Here is a 24,545-nt window from a genome sequence, read left to right as displayed (position 1 = left end):
ACCTAGTTTGCCTGGCCTTTGAGGTCTCACTGTATCACTCAAGCAACAGGACTTGAACAGATCATGAGGTGGTTCTGCATTTTCCTTTTTCTTTCAGCTCTGTCCTTGTCTACTGTGACAAGAAATTTTGTTAATTCATTAAATTTATTACAGTGGATCTGATTATTTTTATTGTTATATTCTATAAAAATTTCCTTTTTTCTTTTTTTGTTAGCCTAATATGACGACTATCTCCAGAATTTTAAGGACCTCAAAATGTTTTGTTCTGGTTTTTTTCCTCACATGAAAAAATCTTTACCCATTGTACAAGAAAAATGTTTTCTGTGCACGTGGTCTGTTTTATGCTCATTTCTGTGGAAAATCTCATTGTTTCTTAAGCACAATGCAAAGGTGAATATGAGGAGATGAAAATTCTCTAAGTGAGTGTTGTATTTCAGAAAAATTAACTTTTTGTTCCTCCCCCTGAATATTTGTTAGAAACATAAAGCTGCACCTCAGTCCTGCCACTGATGATACTAGGAAATGTGTTCAGAGGTAGAACCTGGACAGAGTTATCTGTCTTTGTTTTTTCACAATATGATGGTGATTACTGATTCTTCATTCTGTGATTTACCGAGAGTGTCTACTTAGCTTCTTTTCATGCCTGGGAAAAGGAAACTGAAGCTGTAATGAATCATCAGAAGACTGGATTATTAAATTAATTTTTTGGATCTCTCTGGGGGTTTTCTGTGTCTCTGAAAGGTTTTAGATTTTTCTTCAGGATTTTTTTTTTTTGTTTGGTTTGGGTGTTTGGGGTTTTTTTGTTTGCTTGTTTTGTTTTTTAAAGAAGAATGGCATGAAATTTTCTATTGTCATATGTTGTTTTTCCACTTGCTATTACTACAGAGTTTCAGTTTCTCTGCCTGCACATTTAGGGTTGATAATCCTCTAGTGTGGCAACAGTCATAACTTTAAGTTCCAAGCTTAAATCTTTTATCTCTTAGGTCCTTCGCTTCAGTTCAAACAAATTTGGGTTTAGCACTTTTGCATGTACAGCCATGGATTTGAACAGTTCTGCTAGCTTAAATTAAGTAAAGTTCCATTTGATTTCAGGCCAATAGTGCACTCATCTTCTTTCACTGTACTAGGAGTGTGCCAATTGAAAAATTCTTGTTGGAGAAGCATGCGGTCACTATTCTGTTGTTTGTGCTGCTCTTATAGTGATCTAACACAGAGCAGTTTCTTTCATCTCTTTTTCTAGGTGCCAGACATTCTGCTGGTTTGCTTTGGCTTTTCCACACAGCCTGCAACTCCATGTGCTGTTTGTGTAGGCTCCTCCTTTAATCTGCATGAGGGTTTACTCATGTAGTATTTTGGATTCTTTATTGTGTCCATGGGGTCAAAGTACTGAACTCCATCCAGAAATGTCAGTCTGCCTGGAAAATTCTGACAGTTTCATAGAAACTTTTTTCCTGGCTTTTCCAATACCTTTCCTGTCTGACTTTTTTGCCACAGGTCTAAGTCATAAGCAAGTTTTTTTACATAAAATCAGACAGTTTTCTGAAACTGTGAAACTCAGTCCTCAGCTCTTAAAAAATAGTCTTCAATTTTTCCTCTAATCTCTCAAGCCCTGTGCTAAAAAAAAAAAAACCAAAAACATACAAACAAACAATTAAAATTTTCAAATAGAGTGAAGTCTCACTGTGTTTTTATAGCACAACATTAGTAGTTTAGACACTTTTTCCTAGATAATTTAAAACAATAAAAATGTCAAGTGCATTATAAGTGTTGACTCTGATTTCTTGGCAGAAAACTTGCAGGTAAATATTCCTTTAGTTGCATCCTCTTCAAAGTGCTTGCCTTATTTCTACAACTGCAAATTTTAGCTTGTCTTGGGAAATCTACTTAGGAAAATTCTTAATACAAAGAATATTTTGTTAGGTTCTAATTTCTCTTTCATCTCCAGCTCTGGGTACTCCAGTGATGTGTAGTATAAGCAGTTACATTTGTACTGAAAGAGAAGCCATGAGCAAGTTACAGGTAACTCCTTTTTTTTTCTCAATGCTTATTCTGGGTTGTAGTCCCAGCTGAACCTTAGGTTCAACCCAACTTATTCATTAAAATCTCTTCTAAAACTAATATAGTTGTGGTTGATGACAGTTATAAGTATTAAGAAGGTATTTTAATGGATTATTCAAAAGCAATACAAACTGTATAAACTGCTAATTTTTTCAAGACCTGTTAAAATTGGAGTTTAAAGAACTGTTTCCTTATGTGATCACTTCATGCAAAAGGCTAACTGCAATTTCTCTTTTTAGATTTTGAAACAATAATACTGTTAATTTTTGTAAATATTTTTTAACAGAGTACAAGAAAGTTTAGTAATGTCTAAGAAATTTATCATTATCACACTGTAAAGTGTGACATTGACCCAAGCCCTGTTTCTCAGGAAATAAGATTAAAAAGCACATGCACTTCATATATGTATCTCACATCCTCATATATCTTTAAAATAAATGTCATAATAGAGCTCTGTCAACAGCAATACTTTTGAATTTTTGAGTTTCACCTTCTAAAAATGATACTCCCTCTGAAAAATATTAAATTGAAAGTTGGGGAATGGGAATCATTCCCAGATATTACACAGGAATGCTCCTGCTGAGAGCAAAGATGGTGCCTAGTTACATAAACATACTGCATGACTAAATTATTATTTTGGGGAGAAGATTACAGAATTGTAGAATAGTTTGGGTTGGAAGGAGACCTTGAGAGAATCATTATTTGCTCTTGAGTAAACCCAGGAAAATTGCAGTTTTGAAGGTTATTCGTTAAAATTCATGTTAATGTATGATTTCCAGTGGTCCCTAAGCATGCACTGGGTACTTTTCTGAGTAAGCCAAACAAATAATTTCTTCCCTGAGGAGTTACTTATTTAATTCACTATTAAATTGTATCTATTGTAAAAAAAGAAAAAGAAAAAACAAAAACCAGAACAAACCAAAATAAAGAAAAACCCTCAGAGTTAATTTCAATGAGATAAAATAGTTCACAGCAGCAAAACTCAGAGCAGGATGTGTAATTGAGACCTGGACTAAGTGCCAAGTGGGTAGAAGTCACTGGGAGCAGTGATCTGCATCTGCAATACCATGCTCTGACTCATTTAAGGCAGTATCATGAAGAATGATTGCCAAAAGATTCATTTCACTGATAAGAATTTTATCACTTTTAGCACCTCATAGATAATCTTCATTGAAAAGATAGGACTTCTTTCCAAGGTGGAAGAAACCCAAAACAAATGGGCAGGAATTACAGTGTCAAATCTATCCTGTAGCCAAAGAAGGGAATTGAAAAAAAAATCTGGGGTACAATTATTTCATTATTAAACCTAGACTACTGAAATGTGATGTGTAAGAACGTGTTTTGTTCACTTTAGAGGTTATCTATGGAACTAGGTCAAGTACAGACACTTGTGCTAAAATTAGATGACATGAACCTCATCATGATCCACTCATGCAGATCCCTTTGAATGGACAGTCTGACATTCATATTCTTTTAAAATTACCTTATTGAGGTCGCATTGAAACAAATATTTGAGAGGGACTTTGGAAGAAATTAAAAGAGGTAAAATTTTATAGGATTTGCTTTCCAAGTATGAATGGTTGACTGCAGATTCACGTTTGAAACAGTGATTTTTTGGGTGATGATATTGGAACCGATAATGGAAAAAAGTGGGACTTGGCTTCTTGTTTGTAAAATAAATAGAGAATAGAATAGAATAGAATAGAATAGAATAGAATAGAATAGAATAGAATAGAATAGAATAGAATAGAATAGAATAGAATAGAATAGAATAGAATAGAATAGAATAGAATAGAATAGAATAGAATAGAATAGAATAGAATAGAATAGAATAGAATAGAATAGAATAGAATAGAATAGAATAGAATAGAATAGAATAGAATAGAATAGAATAGAATAGAATAGAATAGAATAGAATAGAATAGAATAGAATAGAATAGAATAGAATAGAATAGAATAGAATAGAATAGAATAGAATAGAATAGAATAGAATAGAATAGGCTGCAAAGAGACAGGCAAGAAAAGCCAAATAACACATCGTTTATAATAATAAAGGATCTAAAGGAGGAATACATAGAATAAAATGAGTTGTTGAAAGGCTAGAAAAATAATATTTTCAGGCATATGCCTGAATTAGAATTTTACTTTCAAAGAGAGAGCATAGCCTTTTTCTGCTCCGTAAAGAAAAATATTTCAACAAAATTTAGGCAAAAGTATGAGGTATGCATTTTAAAATGTTGATAAAAACTGTAGGCAGGGAGGAGGGCTTCAGACAGAGCAAAAAATTTAGAAACAGAGGAAGGTAGCTGTCTGATGGAAACTTGGAAAAGAAGAGGTGAGTCAGAAAAAAAATAGTCACAGAAACCAGGAAGGAAAATATTTCAGCAAAGAGGAAAGCAGACAGAACTGTTAGAAGAGACTGGCAGGTAAAGAAGGATGAGGATGGAGCTTTGCTAGGAGAAAGTTATTGCAAAACCACGATTCCACTGTAGTGCAGGAGGCAGAATAGTCATTTGGAAAGATTCTTGAATAAAAATTAGTACAGAATATCTGTTGAGAAACATGGCACATAAAAATCTCTGTGAGCTCAGAGGTAGGAGGGGAAGGAATACAGTAAGAAGTGAGTGAGGTGGCAGGAGATGGAAATAACCAAGTAACTGTGCCAAAGAGACTGAGAACATAAATAAATATGTGAGAGAAGTTGTGATTGAGATCAGGGGACAGGAGACAGGCATGAACAGCTGAAAAGAGGTGAGAAACTTCTGTAGCTTGACACGAAAACTTGCAGGAGAGAAATGGGAATAGAAAGAAATAGGCTGGGCTGATGGAGGAAGATCACAAATTATTTAATCAATTTTCCTTAAAAAATGCATTACCAGGCCAAACCGACATTTTCTCCCCATTTTTGTTGGCAAATACCTGTTCATTTATACACTTACATGAAGATTCTTTAGGTTCTTGAAGTCTCCTTCTTTAATTTCAGTGATTTTGTTGTTCTGTAAGTCCAACAGGGTTGTGTCCGGGGGAAGGTCTTTTGGCACCTTTTCCAGACCTAGTGACAGTGAAGAAACCAATTAACTTTGAAAGAAATTTTAAATAAGAGACTGTGCCATTCTTAGTAGCATCTTTCTTTCAGTAAACACCATTTCCAGAACTAATTTCCTGAAGCAGATTACGAAGACTTATTTGAAAGTGTTTCTGTCTCCAGTCAAAGAGAGTTTTATTTTGCTAAGCTGAACTAACATTTATTTATTCACATTTCCATTATGCCTTTTCTGAGAAAATATCTGAGGTATAGCTTGAAGCAAAGGATTTAGTTTGGGAAAATAATTTCTAACATGTTTTATTCCACTGAATTGTATGAATAAAAAATCCTTTTGGAAAGAGATATGATATTTATGATTTTCACTGTGTGTTAGCTTTTGTGTACAGAGAACCTTTCCTACTTTTTAAAGACTTTTTGAAAGAAGTATGATAGTTAATTATAATAATTTCTAGAAAAAATACAGTTTGTTTGACAGTAACTGAGTAAATTCCAGTAAAGTCCACCTTAAAAAAAACCCAAACTACCAATCCACCTCCCCCCTTTTCTTTGAACTGAAACTATGTCCAAGTTTTCTGGAGAACAAATCTCTTGGTTTCACTACAACTGCCAAAAGAACATCAGACAGTTTAAATTAAAGACTCTCTTTGGGACTATTTTCTGAATAGCTGATATGTAAGTCTGATGAAGTAATGGAAATGAAATTATTTAGTGTTAAATAACACTCGCTTTACCCAGCTTTCCTTTCATACTGTGACTTGGAGTAAAACAAATTTTTTTGTCATTCTGATTTACCACAAAATTAAAATGTTCTTTCCTAACTAGCCTTTTTTTAAATTTTTTTTAATGCTAAATGAATAGTAGGTAGGAAAATATTTCTAGACACTAATAAAGTCTCTGTATGGGCATGTATCAGAAGTGGATATCTCTGGGTAAAATTATCTTTTTACCAGTAAAAGTTTTAACTTGTATTCCTGAAGTTATATTTGAACTCTTCTGGGAAAGATCTCTCTGCAAGTATTTCCAGTGTCCCCTTAGAATGATGGTGGACTGCATGATATTCTTCTCAGGGGACAGATTTATACCTATAAAATATCTCTCCTTAGACCTATATATAAATCCCATGCACTGTAAACACAGTGAGATATGCTTCCCAGAGATAAGATGCTTTTCCCACCACTGCTGTGGAGATTCCGTCCTTGGAGATACTCCAAATTTGTCTGGATACAACCCCAAGCCATCCCCTAAGCAGGGTAGTGGCCGAGATGGTCTCAAGGGTTGATGTCCAAATTCAATGCTTCTGTGATTCTGTGATACTTATCAACAACCAAAAATGTGTTTTCACACAGAGAATGTAGGTTTCTCTGTCAAAATCTTATGTGTAGCAAGAATCTTTCTCTTTCAATCCTTTCTTAGAATATATGTGTGTATATGTAAAATAAAAGTGTGGTTAGATAAAAAATATTAAAATATTTTCATCAGATTTTTATTAAAACTGAGTGCACTAAAAATTCACCTGTCTGAGTTTGAATTACACCAGAATTCAAAAGTTTTAAAAAGGGAGAATCGTGTGGCCTGGGATGAATTAATAAAAGCTTCATAAACTGACAGCAGCCAAAACTCACATCTCATCCTGTTTACCTTACTGATATTCAGTGCACAAATATCTAATGGATATTAAGATTATTGATATTACTAAATATGAAAGTTATGTAACTTTTCCTCATTTAGGCATGGACTTTGTTTTTACTTCAACAGTTGCAAAACCCTCATTATTTCCAAAAGTGTAGTACTAAAATTCCAAATGTATAAGAATGTGATACTGTATAATTTGTATGTTGGTTGTCTTTGGCCAGTTTCTTCCTTCAGTGAACAAGACTGATGTCAGCAACTAAAAATTCTTTCCCAAAAAAACCCTACTTTTTCATGACCATAATTTTGTTATAACTTCCTACAGGCTAGCAACTCCTCCAGCGTTCTTCACATGTGAATCAAAAACCCCAAGGGTTTAATTACTTATATTCAAAGTAGCATCAGTATGTTCTGGTTGTCAGCACATTTTTGAGTAGGCTGGTACCTCTAATAAGTGTTATGGCAGAAAATAGGGTGCAAGAGCTATGCAGCCATGCTTTATGTGATGCCCTTGGAACACACCTCGTAAGAGCACTTGGGGAACTCCTGGCTTGCCACTGAAGGGATAATTTGCCAGAGACTAAACTTCAAACACAACTTCCAGCTGTACTTTTCAGTTTCTAAAAGCTTACGTGTTATCCATGAATATGGTAGAACTGATAATTTCTCAGAACAATAAAGTTAGGCTTTCGATGTTTCATATTATAAAAATAAGACTAATTTAATAATCAGAAATCCACTTCTGAAAATTATTTATAGCATTATCTTCCTCTATTGTACAGGAAACTAGAGGGATGTACCACACAATAATTAGCTCTGCATGCAGGGTATAATTGCCATCACTTGAAGAGTTGAACATTTTTGTTACCTATCCCATGTATATTGTAATGCATTTCCTGAAGCTGTTTTTAAAAACATTTTCAAAACAAGTTATAGACATTATATTTAATTTTTTTTCCTTGACTTGTGTGGGTTTTGAAGAGCAAAGAGTAGATGAGTACAGGGTGCACCTTGCATTATCAGTGAAAGCAATTTAATATATCCAATTGAATATTTCCAGGTGAAACCTACATCATCTAAAGCTCTCCAGTAGAGGAAAATTCTAATCCCCCTGGAAGCTGGAATGGCTCCTGGGATAGAATTATCATGCCCCAGAAGGATTTTTTTGGTTCTTCTGTATGGGGGACAGAAGTTTAGAGGGGAATTGTGGGCTGTCCTTACTACTAATTTCTGAGAGTGCTGTCCTTCCATGTCCTTCTGAAGCCGTGTTGTATGATGTGATCACACATCCACCTACAAATGACTACTGGTGAAATTTATGTAATGCCAACCAAAAGGGAAACTGGTGTCAATAAATATCAACTGAGTCTCCTCTCAATCATTTAAAGAACACCACATATACACAGATATTCCAGCTCTTGGCTGTGATGTTTTTATACATTTTATACATTTGTACATTTTTATACATTAAAATTTTCTTCTTGAGAAAGCTCTATGGAAATCTCTCATAGCAGTCTGAGTTTTTATGTGAATAATCAGTGCTACACAGTTTGGTATTCAGCTCCCCGGAAGTATTTCAGGCTTCTAGTTCCTAAGATTAACTTATAACTGATTAAAAATTTAGATTATTCTGCCTTTCCCACTGCATGTTAAATTGAAAATACATTTTTTTTTAAACTTTGAATAAAATGAAGTCAATTATTATTAAAGTTGGTAAATATTTTTTAAAAATAATCAATTTATTCACAAATAAGAAGAAATGGTGCAGCTCCACCCTTACAAAATTCTTGTTTACACTGAGATTGAGCTTAAATATTCTGGAAATAAAAGAGATTCAATTAACCAGGTCATGTTTCTTAGTCAAATCACCCTTTTGATTTGGACTAAAATATTTCTTCGGGAGAAATCATTACTTCCTCATAGAAGCTTAATGGCCATCAATTCCTGTAGCCCAGCTCAGATCTCAAATATCCCTGATGATTTTTTTATAAATGTTATTCCCACCAGTATACACTTATGTGTGTAAAATGGTATGCACATTAAAACACGTGAACAGGATTAGCCATAGAACTACAAAATGGCAAAAAAAAATGTGTAAATTCAAATATATCCTTCTTTTAGATAAGATGAGGTTTTTTTATTTGTGACAGAAGTTTTCCTAACTTTTTGTACACTTCCTTGCTATGCAACAGATTTTTGAGATAACATACACCATCAAAATGTATTCAATAAAAGCCAGAATAACTGGATTGTTAACCAGTTTCTCTCTCACACAAGAAAGGCTTGTCCACAACCACCTTTGGAGGGGTGATGTTACATGGACCAGGAACTCCTGCTTAGTGGGAGGCTGGATAGGGTAACTTTGCAGAAATGAAGTTTATCTCTGTGGGCTCTTATCCTTGTGGGGTGTTGCATTTTACTATAATTTCTGGAGCAAATGCCAGTGTCTGTCTGTTTAGCTGTGATTGCCTCACTCCCAGAGAGGACAGAAGGCTGGTGGGTCTGCAGATTTTATGAGAACAGAAATTAGGCAGAGAAGGGCCAAGACTGGTATAATTCATCCCTCCTCTGAGGGATGAATCCCTGAGAGAGTCAATCAGTGGCTAGCCATCTCCTGTGTAGCACTGCACCAGCCCAGCTAGCACATGCTGCTCTTTAGCCAGCCAAACAGGTGTGGGAGATGTAGCAAGAATTTGGGAATAGTGTGAGGATGTTATGGGTTTTGGTGTACACAGCAGACTTTATTATTTCTGCAGCTGAGGGAATAACCTACTCAGCTACAGGAGCTGTGGTCAAGTGGCCATGGGATGTCGTTTAGTCCACAAAGGGAGAATTTTGAACCTTCCTGGCTATGCAGAGATTTCAGTCCACTGCTCCAGCTTCTCTGCAGAGAGAGCCACAAGTTAGGCTGCGTCTTGGCATGGAGCCACGTTTCTGCTGGAGCCATACGACTATGCAGAAAAGGAATGCAAGATTTATGGGGCCAGCAAGGGAGACTAAGCAAGTAGAAGTCTGAGTCTGCAGCCCAGAGATGAGGATGCTTTCCTGAGAATCGCATCTTTCCCACACTGAGACCACAAAGTCTAAATAACAAATATGTGAACAGTGACAGTGATAAACAGCTTTTACAATTTTGTGGTTTGATTTTTTGGGGTGTTTTTAGTGTATTATGGGAGGTTTTTTTCCCTCCATTTTACAAGCAGCAGGGATGGGGCTTATTCCTCTGAATAAACCTTTGCTTTCCCAGCTGGAGAGCCTGGGCCAAAAGGCAGAGAGACATCTGAACGCTGTAGCTCAGATACATGTGTTATTACATTGCAACACTTACGATTATTATCACAGGGGCCATAAAATGGGGCTCGCTTGAAGACTCTTTCAGTTTCCGCAAGCAGCTGCTGCCAGCTGAGGAATTTGGACGGAGCTCCACGTAATTCCCAGCCGCGATCACCGGTGGCTGCGCTCCCAGTGGAGGCAGCCTCTCCAGCAGCTGCCTGGGCTGGCTCTGCGCGCTGCTGAGCTCTCCTTGCTCCAAGCCCAGCTCTGCTGCATCCCACTGACGGGCAGCAATCCTCCCAGGGTGGATGACCTTAGCAATGCCCTGAGTGGACTCTGGGGCAAATGAGGCGAAAGGCAAGTTTACAGGGTCAGGACACTTAGTCATGGAAAAGTAACTGGATCCAGGGACTGCTTTCTGGAAGAATGGCAAGGAACTGCTTTGAATGCTTTGACTTAGAAAAGTTTACTGATACTTTCCCAGGCTATGTGCTATACTATTTACTGGAAATTTGTTCTCTATTGTGTGGGATTTGAAAATAGGAGTAATTTTATTATTTTCATCCACGAAATAACAATTGTCTTCTACAGACAAATATCCATGGCCTCATTCTCTCTCCCACTTTCAAATTAAAAGTTTCTTCTCTACTTTCTCTTCTCTTGCTATGAAATCAACAGTAATATTTTTTCTAACAGATATAAAAAACCATTATGGAACGCATAAGATTCTTAAAATATATGTTCTTGAAGGTGATTCACAGCCATTTTTCAGACCTTTTTCCTGTTCTGTAGTCTGAAAGTCTCGTAAGGTCCATTTTGGGCTTATTTTTATCACAGATTATTGTTTTTGTATATGTCTGACCCTTCCCATAGGAAAGAACAAGAAAACAAACTCTATTCCCTGCTGAGGTGGCCCCTCACAAGGGTAGACCTACTGACCTATTACTATACTAGGGTTTTTTCCCCATTAATAACATTGCTTCCCAGAACAGAGTGAGGAACGCAGAAAAATAGAAATTAATTCACACACATTGTGATCAAATGCATAGTTCTCCATTGTGATAGTGCTAATAATTACAAAAGCCCTAGTAAAGGTATAAAAGTGAATGCATGGCTTTATCTGCTCTTTTCCACCTCCACCCACTCTGAGTAGAGAGCACATATTTCAAAGCATAACGGATATTGCAAGCCACAGCTGTTATGAATTATTTTTCAGTGCTAGTCACATTTTTGGTAAAGATAGAGTTAGTCTCCTGGCTCCAAAAGTTAATACCTAAGAGTAATGATATATTTTTGAAGCTAAAATTCAAGCAACTTCTTCTTCTGACTTTTAATGACAATGATCATTCAATGAGCCTTCTGAAGAACACTAGCCTTTTAGATAGGAAGAAAAATATTCTGACATAATCTTTCGACTTCAGAGACTAAGACACTAAGTGAAATAAAAATCAAGTATTATGAGTTTTCTAGTTAACTCTTAGAATCATCAGCTTTACATTTCCCACTGCCATGGTTGCAGACATAAAACATCCCATCAGAGAGCAGCAAGTGACCCGTGTGATTGATGCAATCTGCCAGCACCATGTGCATAATGGCTTTACTCAAAGTGGATGCAATGCAGATGTACTATCTGTGAGTACTCACACAGTTAGGTGAAACATTTATTCCTTCACTTGTCATAAGAGAGCATTTCAGTAACTCAGAAAAGTGAGCATTATCTAACAAATTATGTTTTGAATGACCCTTTGGAGCAATGTAATTTGATGTTTACCTCTGCTGCAGCTCAAGTTAGCAACAGGCAACAGATGACAATTTGAGGACAGCTCTCTCAATTTTTACTTTGGGATTTACCAGAACTGGCTCTAACATAGTGACATCAAGAATCATTTGGGGGAGGTCTTCTCTGGTTTCAAGTAAACTTACCCCTTCCTGTTCTGACCACAAGGTCATTACACAGCCCTAGTTTATAACCTGAGGACAGAGATATGTTCCTGGCTATTTCAGGTACTTCTAAACATAACACAACCATTTTTCATAAACGTTTTAGAATTGTTGTCAACCTACTCTCACAAAAATATAAAATGGAAGAAGCTGCTGTGGTCATGTCTGGACACTGTGAATAACAATTAAATAAATTTTAGAAGAAAATTTTCTGACTTAATTGGGAAGTCTACAGACCTGCTAGTTCCTTCTTTCTGCTACAGGATGTTAGATATACCCTTGTAATTCTTAGACATATTTTCTTTGTAATTTTTATTTTGTCAGACATTTAGTGATAGAGCTACCCCAGGTTTTCTGTAACTCTAACAGTCATCTCCAGCCCAGAAGATGTAAACTCTTTGCCACAGAGTAAAATAATAAAGAAGAGAAAGTAAATTTTTTTCCCCTAATCCTGAAAACTTTAAGATTTTATATAAATTCTTTGCTTTTGCTCCTATTACTCTTAGGTAGAGATACTCAGCAATGAGTTTGATTATTGCACCACTACAGACATTTTTCTTCCATGTTGCCCTAAAATATGAATTCATTGAGAAACTTTAGTTTCTGCGGTCCACTCTGGAGCAGTAGAAGGGAAAACATGTACTCTAGCACAAAAAAACTGAAATAATTCTAGCCTTTCACATTCTAGGTGGTAGAGGAGGTGCAAGCAAAAACTTGTTCTGGGACATTACTGCACATGCCAATGCTGTATTACAGGACCAAACTGCATGTGTTTTAAAAGCTGTGACATTTCTATAAATAATTTCTCCATTTGTTTTTTTTGCCATTAAGTCCTTAAAGTTGCCATCAGGTGGGCAGAAGTGGTTTCTTGCCTTTGCTGCTGTTTTTAAAATATAATCATTACATTCCATTTCTTAAAAAATTAAAACTGTAAGCACCATCTCCTTAACAGATTTTTGTAGAAACTAAAAACGCTTCAAGTAGGTCCCGGGTAAAAAACACAAAGATGGTATGGGATGCTCTCCTGCATGCCTCCTCATATAAGTATACATGCAGAGAGTACATAAATTCTTTAAATATAAATTTTCCTCTTTTTGATTTTCTATTGGCTGCCTACTGCAGTAGTGTTTCCTGTATAGCAAGTGCAACCTTACTAAAATCAGTCATTTGTAGAGAGCTGTTTGAATCTTGTAATTGCCTCCATAAGTTGAAAACTACAACACAAATTCCATTTTATTTTTATATATATATATTTTTTTTATTCCCTCTCCCCCCCAAAAAAAGCCTATGCAGGCATGGTTCTTGGTCTTGAGGTCCCTGTGTGTCTGTGTTTATTTTTTCCACCTCTATCTTTGCAGAGAAGCCCATCAGCAAGTTCTATTCTTTTGTTCGACTTGGAGGAGACTGAGAGGAGACCTGATGGCAATTGACAACTTCCTTGAGAGGGGAAGAGGAGGGGCAGGCACTGATCTCTGCTCTCTGGTGACCAGTGGCAGGACCCGAGGGAACGGCCTGAACTTGTGTCAGGGGAGGATGAGGCTGGATTTTACAAAAAAGTTCTTCACACAGAAGGTGTTTGGACACTGGCAGTAGCTCCCCAGGGAAGTAGTCACAGCACCAAGCCTGAGAGGGTTCAAGAATAACTTGGCAACACTCTCATGGCACATGCTGTGAATCTTGGAGCTGCTCTGTGCAGGACCAGGAGCTGGACTTTGATGATCCTGATGAGTCCCTTCCAACTCAGAATATTCTGTGATTATCTATCTACTTTTCTTTCACAGTGTAAAGGACCACAGTGCTTTATGTAAGCATTTTAAATACAATACAGACAAAGAGACGTGTAATTCCAGCATTTGTCAATATTTTTTTTTGTCAGGGCAGACATGGAAAATAGGATAAATAAATTTTAAAAATGGCAATATATTTTGAAGAACACAGTTTTTGATTTGAACTTGTATATTCAGAAAAAAATACTTTATTTTTCTGTAACCTGATTATCTTCTTTTGGACCACTTCCTTTTAATCAAAGATTCAGGGCAGGTGTAAAACAAAATATAGACCACTGAGTGCAAATTTGATAAGGCTGGGACCCTCCAATCTGGGTTTGAAACTGGTGTTTTGAAAATCTACTTAGAACTAGATTTATAAAATACCATGAGAACTGGACTGTGTGAACAGAGTTTTTCTGGAGAGCTGGGTGCTAGTACCAGAAGTGTCTTGCTGTTATCATTGGTGACTTCAGACAGGACCCAAATTCCTAGATCTCCTCCCTGTTGCTATGGGCTCTCAGTGAGCCCTGGGAAGGAGCTTTTGGACTCTATCTCTTTCTTGGCTGGGAACCCTCCACATTAGATATCAGAGGCTTTTTGTTGTGAAAACACAAGGTATTTTTAAAATAGTTATGTCTTACCAAGTAACACTCCCTACAAAGGTGCTAAGAACATAATACACCTGCTGGTCTGTAACACTAGGTCATATAGGGAGTGACTATTTAGCATGTTTTAAACATTGTAATAACCTATAATCACTTATAATTTACTCACATGTTACTAGCTATCTATTAGCTATTTATCAGTGCATTGGGAAATTTTAGAAATGAACCATTGTGACAGAGCAAGCCAGAAAAGAATCACTTCTTGTATCACTTAGACCTGGCAGTCGGCATTTCCATCCCTGCCACTAGGCTTTCATAAATGGCATTTCCAAGTCCAAAGCAAGCAAACAAATCTTAAAAACTAAGACAAAAAAGAAAACATATAAAGCTGGTCACTGTTAGAATAAGCAGTAAATAAGGGAGGGATGGACTTAGAGTGGATTAATTTTCATCTAGGTTCATGTTTATCAGCTGAAACTGGAACATCAGTAATTCAGGTGGCGATGCAAAAAGCCTGTCTTTTTACTGCCTTATACTGGCAAAAGATAATGGCTTTTTGTTAATATAAAGTAGTCTACATCCAGGCCAATATTTTTTTCTCAAGAATTTTTCAAGAGTGTTTTCTTATTATTTGGCTCTTGATTTAATAATTTTTCAGAATGTACTGAGCACAGGGCTTTAATTCATGATTTTTAGCTTCCAGGGCATCCCCAAAATTGTATTAAAGTAGAATATACCCATGCCAAATTTATCACACAGGAAAGATGGCAACATGGATTTATTTTTCCTTGCCTTAATCTAAACACACAACTTCATGAATCTGAAAGTAAGTTGTATAGCCACCAGTGGTCCAAGTTTGGTTCTCCAGGAGTGATGTATCCTTTCCATCACTGACATCCACCTTAGACAGGATGAACCCTGCATGGGAAGCCTAACTCCCCCCATGTCTGTGAAAGGAAAGCTGACCACTCTTAGACTCTTAACATCCTGTGACAACTCGTATAGATGCTCCAGTCTGACCTCCAACAGGTTAAGAGTATTCCAATTCACCCAGCCAGCACGTGGAATGCCCAATCCCTTGTGCTTGCTGACAGCCCAAGTTATGTTGGGCTGAAGAATATCAGTTTTAAGGCCAGGGTCTTGTGATGTAGATGCTGTTCTCAGTATAAGTGACAGAATACTTTCCCAGATTTCATGGATTCTTTTTTAATAATAATAATTTTGGTAAATGATCCAGTTCTATGAAGCCAGCAGATTTCATGAGAGTATCAGCTTCTATTAAGCAAAAAAGGAGTAAGATTTTAATCTTTATTGTAAGAAGAGAAAAAAAAAAAAAAAGTAAAAAAAAAAAAGCATAAAAAATGAAATAACTTGTCCTAAAGGCTCACCAGTAATAATGTAAATTCACAAAAAAACACATTATTTAAAAATTGTATTTGTTAATGTCTGGCCATTTAAGGATACATGCCTTCATTTATTGTGTGTTTACTAACCGATAAGATTTTGAGATGAACATTTAGTTTTAAAGATTATGTTTCAAACCAAGGTATATTCCAAAGGAGATAATTTCCTTCATAGTGAAAAATGAGGTTCTCATATGGAGTCAAAATCAGAAAATGGGTAATTGGATATTTCTGGAAGATTTCATACAGTGAGATAAATTCTCTTTTTCCAGCAAATAAATTGCCATGTTACAATGGTTCAAGTGTTGAAGAGCCATCCATTGATATATTGAGACACTCTATTTGTTCAGATAAACTGCCTCATGTTACCAGATCCCAGTGATAATACTTCACATATCTGTGAGCTTTCCATCCCTGATCTCAAAGCTCTTTTCAAACACACCCTGCAACACCCATGCTATGCTTTAATGTACTCTTCTTTATATAAGCTGGAGAAACCCTGCATTTCTGAGCTGTGAGCAAAATTTGAATTTTAACTGTAATATCCTTGAAATTTGTTTGCTGACATCTCTCTCTCTCACACCTTTTGGAAAGCACAAAACCTTCATGGATATTCCCAGAGAGAGAGATGGAGAGACCCTCACTATGCCCTGTAAGGTCTCCAAGGAGGACAATCTCACTGCATCCTGTATAGAGACACTGCTCATTTAGAAGGGGCTGCCAGACTCATCTGAAGGTGAAATAAATCTCTGACCACCACGTCTGAGTGTGCTTATGAAGTATTCTGCATCTGCTGCAGGGATGAGTAATCACACATACATCCTCCTGCCTACCAGGGCGCTCTGGGATGAACTTTGCTTGAGACTCCCTTTGGGAGGATGAGGCTTTAAATGGAACTGTTAATCCTTGCTAGAGTTTTTGAGAGGCATGTTTGCCTGGCCAGTTGACTGCACATCTTCCCTGTACACATTACTTTAAAACAGGGAAAGTGGTCTCTGAGCAGTTACATCAGTTACTTGCCACCTGTACTCTGCTCTAATAAGGAAGAAGTTTGTGATTTCTATGGAAAGCCAGGAAATAGCATAGCAGTGCCTCATACTGAAGCATGATCAAAAAGTGAACCTATGGCTCCCTTTTAACAATGGGAGGCAGATTCATAAAAGGCAGCATTTTTATAAAGATAGCCCAGTGGCCTTCCTTGATGAGATCCTTGAGCCTTCTCACAAAGGTAATGCATCTCATGATATGTAAGCACATGGAGTTCTGCTTTTGATCCATCAGTAACCAAAACTTAGAGAGAATTCATTTTCAGGATGTGAGAAGGCAGCATTCTCTTTCTTGCCAACTCAGCTCTTGGCTGGGAGGCAAAATAAATTAATTTGTAGGTGTGTGCTTAGGAAGATGTGACTGAAGTTTAAGACTATAGGAATGCAAAAATTCAGCTGACAAGAGTGTAATTGGACCACTAGTCATTTTTTTTCACTGTTTTTATTGAACTTGGATTTTATTTTTTTTGTTATTCCCATCCAGTGCTCATGAGAAAAGGGGAAAACCTGATCTCTGGACTCTGGATCCAATAGTTTGCTGTGGTTTATTCACATAACCCTGTGTCAGATGGTTGTTTTTTGTCAGATGGTTGTTTTTTTCTTTATGAAGTAAGAATCTACACATAGCAAATGCCCACTTAAGCACAAAAGAAACAGGCTGAAGAAGAGGACACCTCTCTATATGTTGCCCATGTTAGGGTCCTCCAGCTGCCTTGCTCTGGCATGTCCCCTGCATGCATGGGCTCATGGCTGTAAACACTCCTTCCATGCCAGAGAGTGAGTAGGGGAAAAGATCCTGTTTCAGGTTTCAACTTTCCTTTGTGAGAATTTATTTAGGAAGCTCTTAATAAGTCCTTGTGAGGACCCTTGTTATTGCCTGAAATTTTTCTTTAACTAGTACCCATTGGACTAGATGACTAAATATGGTAATTTTGGAGGACAGATGTAGCTAATTTGGTTGGGTTGGAAATGCCCAGAGCTGAAGAGAGAGGCAGGCCAGGAGCACAGGTTAATAGGGAGGCAGAACTGTCACTGCTAGTTTCATGCCTTCCATGTGCAAATTGCCCTCCTGATCCCTGAAACACGAGCACCCTTCATCCCACATCTCAGGAGCATGTGAGGTCACCTCCACAGTTTGCAAAGGGCCAGCAGCTGCCTTTTCTCAAGTCAGTAGGTAAATATGACTTTGTCTGGGTCTGTCACACAGGAGTGAATTCAGAAGAGTAGAGGGCAGGTTTTCCTGTGAGCAGGTGGCACACAGCTCTCCTGTCCCAGCTTGCAGGGCAGCCAGCAGACCGTTGTCTTCATGAGCCTCACAGCTGGGCCATGTCCCATCAGGGGCTGTCACATGCGACAAAGATGGGTGAAACTTAATGCCAGGGTTGGCACTGGTTAATAATTACTTCCTTGAGCTCTGCCAGGGAAATATTATATATTTATTTTTCACAGCTGCATATTTTTAGCCCAGGGAGATCTCTTCTCCTTTGTACCCAAGGGCTGGATGTTATCAGCCCAGCTGATCCAAAACCATGACCCTTTCATTCCATGATATGCAGCATGTGGGTTTAAAGAAAGCTCAAAATATATCTCTTCCTTTTCACTCACCCCACTTGAAATTATCTGGGAAACACTGACCTGGGGCCTTAATTTCTGAGTCTCCTTGTCAGTATGGGACTCTACTGACCCAGAAGTATTTTACACAATGGACCGTAAACCTCATGTGTGTGAAGTTCACGGCCACAGGAGCAAGTACAGGAGCAAAGGGTCCCTGTGTGAATGTCTCTACATTTTTACCAAGTGAAAGCTCATTATATTCTGCAGAATTGAAGCAGACTGACTGAGAATAAGTTCTCAAAATAGCTTAAATTCCATCAGCATTACTAAGTGTAACAACAATAAAACCTAAGACTTTCATGGCATGTGGGGAACCTCCTCCCCACTCCATGTTTGCTCTCTCTGGCAGCTAAATGGTAAAGAAAAGGAAAATATTCTTCAAGAGGGACAGTACTGTAGAAGCTTTATGAATGCATGGCTAGGTTAGCCCACACTGCTTTGTGCAACTTGGCTTGCATTGTTCACTGGGTCTTTGCCAAACATATCTGTTGCGTAATTATGTGGCTCACTTTAATAAATTCACAGAAGTTTCTAGGGGTGTAGCTGAAGTTGATTATTATTATACAACCCCCGCCACAATGAGACATAAATCCTAATTGGTGGACTTATAGTAGTTATCAAAGCCAATGTTATGACATAGGAAAATGGAAACACCCAGCTATACATCTAAATAGCTGGTAGAAGGCTTAAAGGAAAAGCTCTATAAAATCATGAGAAGTTATTTGTCTGCTTCATTGTGAGCAAAAGCAACTCTAACTGATTTTCTGCACAGTACAGCAACTAAGATTGAATAATACTGGTTTACACTAAGAGCCATCTTACTGAAGTCAACCTCATTAATTGAGACTTCTGCATGGAAAAGTAAAAATACAGTGATGGCAGACATGGCTTCACATCCTGCTACTCTGACTGGGCACACAAGTCCTTCCCTTACATAAGGGAGTAAGGAAAGCTTGTGAGAAATGTTCTCATGGTTTCAGCTTACATAGTGTCTAAGAAATATATTTAATGAGGAATTCCATAACGTGTTCATTATTTTGGTGCGTTGCCAAGCTCTTTACTCCAAAGAGCTGGTTCCAGGATATATGATTCAGTTGGTGATTTCATGCTCATGTATTCATATGGAAATGGGATGACTTCAATGTTGAGGTACTAGACAGTATGATTAAAAGTGTTGGACCTTGGACTACACAATTTAGAACCGTTAAAAATGTTTCCATCCCCACATCTGACTTCACTGCCTTTATTTAATATTCATCTGAAGGAATAACTTTGAAAAGTTATTTTCTCTGCAAGAGAAATCTGTGGTATTTCAACAAACAAATGAAATGTGCACATTCAAAATATAAATTAAAAAAAATAATAATCAAACAGTCTCCACAGTGACAAAAAAATGGCCATCTGGACAGGGCTTTGTGGCCCACTTGGTAAATTCTGGTTAACTGCAACTGTAGCGTATTTCCTTGGAAAAAGCCAGTTACGGAGGGATGGAGCATGGCAGCCTCACGGTCTCGGCTGCTGGCCCGCGGCTAGAAGGCAAGTACAGAGCTCTGAAGTGCTCCTGGCTTACCTAGGTCAGAGCACTGCACCACGCGAAGATGGCACTGGCAGCGGAAGGGGCACACCGGTCCAAACCCGGATATGACGGGATCATCCGTGGGCGCCATGTCGGCCGAGCCCTCATCCTCCAGCATAAAGTCAAAGAGGCCCTGCTGGTGGAAGGGCTTGGCCAAGCACGCTGGCAGCAGCAGGACAAAGAGCAGAGCCAGCCTCTTCATGGCTTAGTTCATCGACTCCCAGCAGAACCTAGGATTCAAAGCAGTGCATTAACAACAAAAGCAGCAGCTTCCCATAGCTGCACAGCTCTTCCTGAAGGAGGTCCAGCTCATCCACCAATTACATAACTGCTCCTTTCAATAAAAGAAAACTGAGTTGTAAAAATAGGACAGTTATGTGATAGGAGTCTGGTAACTGCCTTTTCCTTTTTTTTTTCTTATTTTTTGCAGAGCCATTTTTAAGGCAACTGTAAACACATCTGCTTGCATATCTGAGTAATATTTATTGGGAACAGGCAGCGCTGTCAACTTTGTGATGCAAAAAAGTCAAAGCAATAAGCCACATTTTCCATGTGCCTGTTTTCTGCCAACATAACAGTCTATTTGATTTCATCAGCATTTATTTCGTAGCAATGGGTTTGACCCCTAGGGATAAACCTGAGGTTCCCAAACTCACTGTAATTCAGTATTTCATGTCTTGAGAAATATTTTGAAGTGTCAATTTTCTGTATGTTTTAAATTATAGCCTAGTAAAACTGACTGAGAAAGAGTAGGATTTAGTGACAGGGTGGAGAGTGAGGAGAAGATCTTCACTTACTTAAATGTACTATATTTCTTTCCTAGTTCAAACAGCACAATAAAATGGAATGCAGTGTTGTGTTATATTGAATATTCTTGGCTTTCTTTCCAAATTTTGATGCTTGTAGTGTTGTGTGCACACTTTCTAACAGGACTTCAGGGCTTCATTTTGCAGACTTTCATTGTCAGGAGCAACTTTACACAAGTTGTATGAAGTGTGTATTGCCATAGATACGAAAAAGAAAAGTTGCTTAAATACATGTTCTCAGGACTTAGGCCTAGATGCATATCAACACACTCTAGGTTGTGCTACCTGTCTTGTTGGGCACTAAGGAGAAATTACACAACCGTTTGCAGGTTGGTATCAAGGCTGTAAAGACCAGCTAATTTTCTGAATATTATTTTATTTTACTATGTGCTTTATATAATGAAGTTCATACTTTACTAATTTAAAATCTGCCTTCAAATTGCCAAGTGACACAAAGGCAAATTTGTCATTTATACAGGAGCTGCTTTATTAAAACAGTGGCATAGTCCTAAGTACAGATGCTGCTCTTTGTAATGAAAGCAAAAATGTCCACTTGCTTCTTCAGGTTGATATCTTAGAAACACCTTGTCTGGGTGCTAGCTGGGATTATTTCTTTTTCTAGAAGAAGTTATCTAACAGTTAGGGGTGTGGTAGAGCATTTTTCAGCTCCATATTCATTGTTGGACAGAAAAACTGGGAGAGGCAGAAGAGGAGGGTTGTCTCCCTCTCTACTTTGACATATGGTACCTACCAAGTAGATGACAAGAATGAACAGATTATATCAGGTGAGAGTAGTTTACTAAAGCCTGCCTTTCTAACATAATACAACCAGGTATTCTAAAAGGAATGGTTAGTGTAAAGAAAAAAGCTAAATATATAAAAAAGCCATGACGCTGGATTTAGATACCATTTATATTGTGCCTGAGTTTATTTTCCTTTATGAATTTATGAATTCCTTTATGAATTTCTACCTACAGGTGCCAATGCAGCTCTCCAGAAACCTTTAGGTCTGTTTCTTGAGAAGATTATGAGGTTACCTAATAAAATATGCTGGTGACTTAAAATCATAGCATACATTCCTGTGATCTACCTGACATGAAGACATGTATCTAACATCTTCAGATATCCCAAAGACTTCAAAATTAAATAAATCACATGGAGTAAAATACTGTTTATGTTGTCTCTTTAAGAGACATATTTGTTTTCTTAGTGGGACACGACAGTACTTCTGTTCCTGGAACAGACACCTTACTGCACGTGCTGAGTGGGATCACAGACCCCAACATCAGCTAGAGAGTTTTTAGTATGTCCTGTCAGCCAGTGCTGTGTAAACTCATGACATGTAGCAGGGAAAGGCTGTGTCCCTGTGGATCATCTTCCTGTGCCTCCCCCTGCCCTGGCTCCGCAGTTGTGTCCCTTTCCCAGCAACACCCCCACCAGTGCAGGCAGAGTGCACAGGGACATGTCAGGATGTCACAGCAAAGTGCTGTTACTGCATGGTAGTGAGCTGTGACCAGGGCTTAATCTAAAACATGATTTTTGAAATAGTAATCATCATGTGTGAATTATTGCAAAATAAAAATGAAATTTATTAATAATGAGAAGAAAAATTTGCTAAATCATCACCGTTCATCATAATAAGCTGCCTTGTGAAAATGATCAATAAAACCTTACCCCAGTACAAATTATTTTTCAGAATGTATATTAATAACAATAAGCATTGGGAATGCTGCATGCTAATCCTTGAATGGCAGTGGCAGCCAGGACTTTTTAAAGACCTTCCTCAGCCTCTTTTTATGCATTAATATAATTTTAAAACAGTTTAAAATATTTAAAACTACTTTGTTCCCTCTTAAGGTCACTGCTGAAGTACCACCCATCCCAAGAATGCACAAGAATCCAGGATCTTATCCTGGAGTTTAATTATAACCACTCTGAAAGACAAAAAGAATAAAAAAATGCAAAGGCACTTTGGAAGTGTCTTCACACTTTGTTTCTTATTCACATTAATCTTGATGACTTCATTTATCTCAGGCCTTTCCTTTGGTCCCTGTTTTGTAAGAACCATAATAAAATCAGAAAGAGGTGGCTATAAAGGAAAACTGTAGGACAACAAAGGATATTTAAGTATATAATCTGAGGAATCAACAGAGAAAACAGCAGACACAAGCTATGTGTTAATCAGAATATAGGAAGAGATATCTTCAGTCATATATGCATTCATTCTGCAGACACATGTATCTGTTCCTATTGTTTGCATGTGTAATTGAACACAAACAAAAGAAAAGATATACACAAAACTGTACTACCAAGAAATGTTTATATTTCACTTACAAAAAAAAAAGTAGAGGATAAAAAAATTCTGGATTCTGTGACACAATATTTATGTCTGCAGGACATAACTGTTTAAAATTCCTTTAATTATGTGTTTACAATGAAGAAGACTTTTCCACAAGCAGAGGAAACTATACCATAGGCTTGGCCACATTTCATTTTAAAATACCACTGAAAATATGCTTCATCAGTTCACGTCACCACTGTATTGGTGGTCTTCTTGTCAGTTTACCTTAATAGTAAGGTTAAATTATTAGTTCACCTAGTGTCAGAAACCTCTCAAAATTCCACAAAGACAAGCTAAACAATATTTTCCAGTTTCAAAAAAATCCCCTCCATTTTATGTTTTGCCCATTTTGTGCAATAAAGTCTAGATATGAAAACACAGAAGTTGGAAGTTTTAAAGATAATAAAACTCTGTTAACAGGAGTTTCAACTGTAGGAATTTTCTTTTCTACAATTTCATTCATAAGGACCTTCTTTAAACATGATTCCCTTGCTTTTACCCTGCAACATAGCACTTTCTAACATTACAAAGGCATACACAGAACCCGTATAGCTTACTACTGTGTGTTTTTTTCCCTGAAATTGAAATTATATTCATCAGTGTCTGAAATATATATGAAGAAACACATGAGAAAGAAATCACAGAGTGAAGTTTAAAGCAGAAATGCAAGCATACGTGCAGTTTTTACACTCCCTTTATCACCGATTCTAAACACTGGATTGCAGAGAATATACTGCTGCAAAAGTTTACAGCAAAGAAAAAGGACTATAGCAGTGCTTATACAAATCAAAACAAGAGACAGAACAGTCAAATAAACAGTAGGAAATCTGCACAGTCTTAGAGAATGTATTCTCATGTTTCCAAGAAACAAAAGTGCTGCATAGAAAACTTAACATTACTAAACATTTAGCACGATTTTTAACTTGCTTCTCTTGAAATTCAAACAGTTCTTGCCATAGACTTGCCCGAAGTTCTATTAGTGCAGCATAGTTCAGAAGAATTACTAAAAACCGTACCTTTTAATCCAGGGATTTGCAACAGGAGCTCTCAAAGCTGAGATGTAATTAAACTAAATATTCAACCCAGGCAGAAGGCTTTGCAGGTGTGGAAAGGAGGAGGGGGTAAATTCAGCTCAGTGACTGTCACTTGGTGGAAAACCCTCCTGCTTCTATTCCATAGCACAGTTAAAAAATGTTTCTCTCAATGAACACAATCCAGGCTGACACCCACATTAGATCATATGGTAATGATATGTCTCCTGTATTGTAGCCAGAAACTTTATCAGCTCTTTTGCTTTCTTTTCCTCCTTTTTCTTTTTCATTTGCTTTATTTCTCTTTCATCTGTTTACAATCCCAAACTACTTGTACATTATAAGACAGACTCTTAGCTGTAGTTCATCCTACTTATTTTATTTATGTCTCTACGGCATATATTTAG

At 37.4% G+C, this 24,545-nt stretch overlaps 1 protein-coding gene across 1 annotated transcript in view; it reads right to left on the bottom strand.

Annotated features, from left to right (window-relative positions):
* The window catches only part of LOC131592071 (decorin), a 38,112-nt gene extending 13,787 nt beyond the window's left edge, over positions 1-24,325 (bottom strand). The window contains exons 1-3 of the mRNA XM_058863338.1: positions 24,124-24,325; positions 19,955-20,190; positions 4,998-5,110 (exon numbers count right to left, since the gene is read on the bottom strand). Coding sequence (XP_058719321.1) covers positions 4,998-5,110; positions 19,955-20,162 — 321 coding nt within the window. The 5' untranslated portion in view covers positions 20,163-20,190; positions 24,124-24,325. The remainder of the gene's footprint in view (positions 1-4,997; positions 5,111-19,954; positions 20,191-24,123) is intronic.
* Positions 24,326-24,545: the final 220 nt, after the last annotated feature.

This window comes from Poecile atricapillus, chromosome W, assembly GCF_030490865.1.
Source record: "Poecile atricapillus isolate bPoeAtr1 chromosome W, bPoeAtr1.hap1, whole genome shotgun sequence".
NCBI lineage: Eukaryota > Metazoa > Chordata > Aves > Passeriformes > Paridae > Poecile > Poecile atricapillus.
Note: the sequence above shows the minus strand (reverse complement) of the source record. Positions and strands in the feature narration are given on the sequence as shown.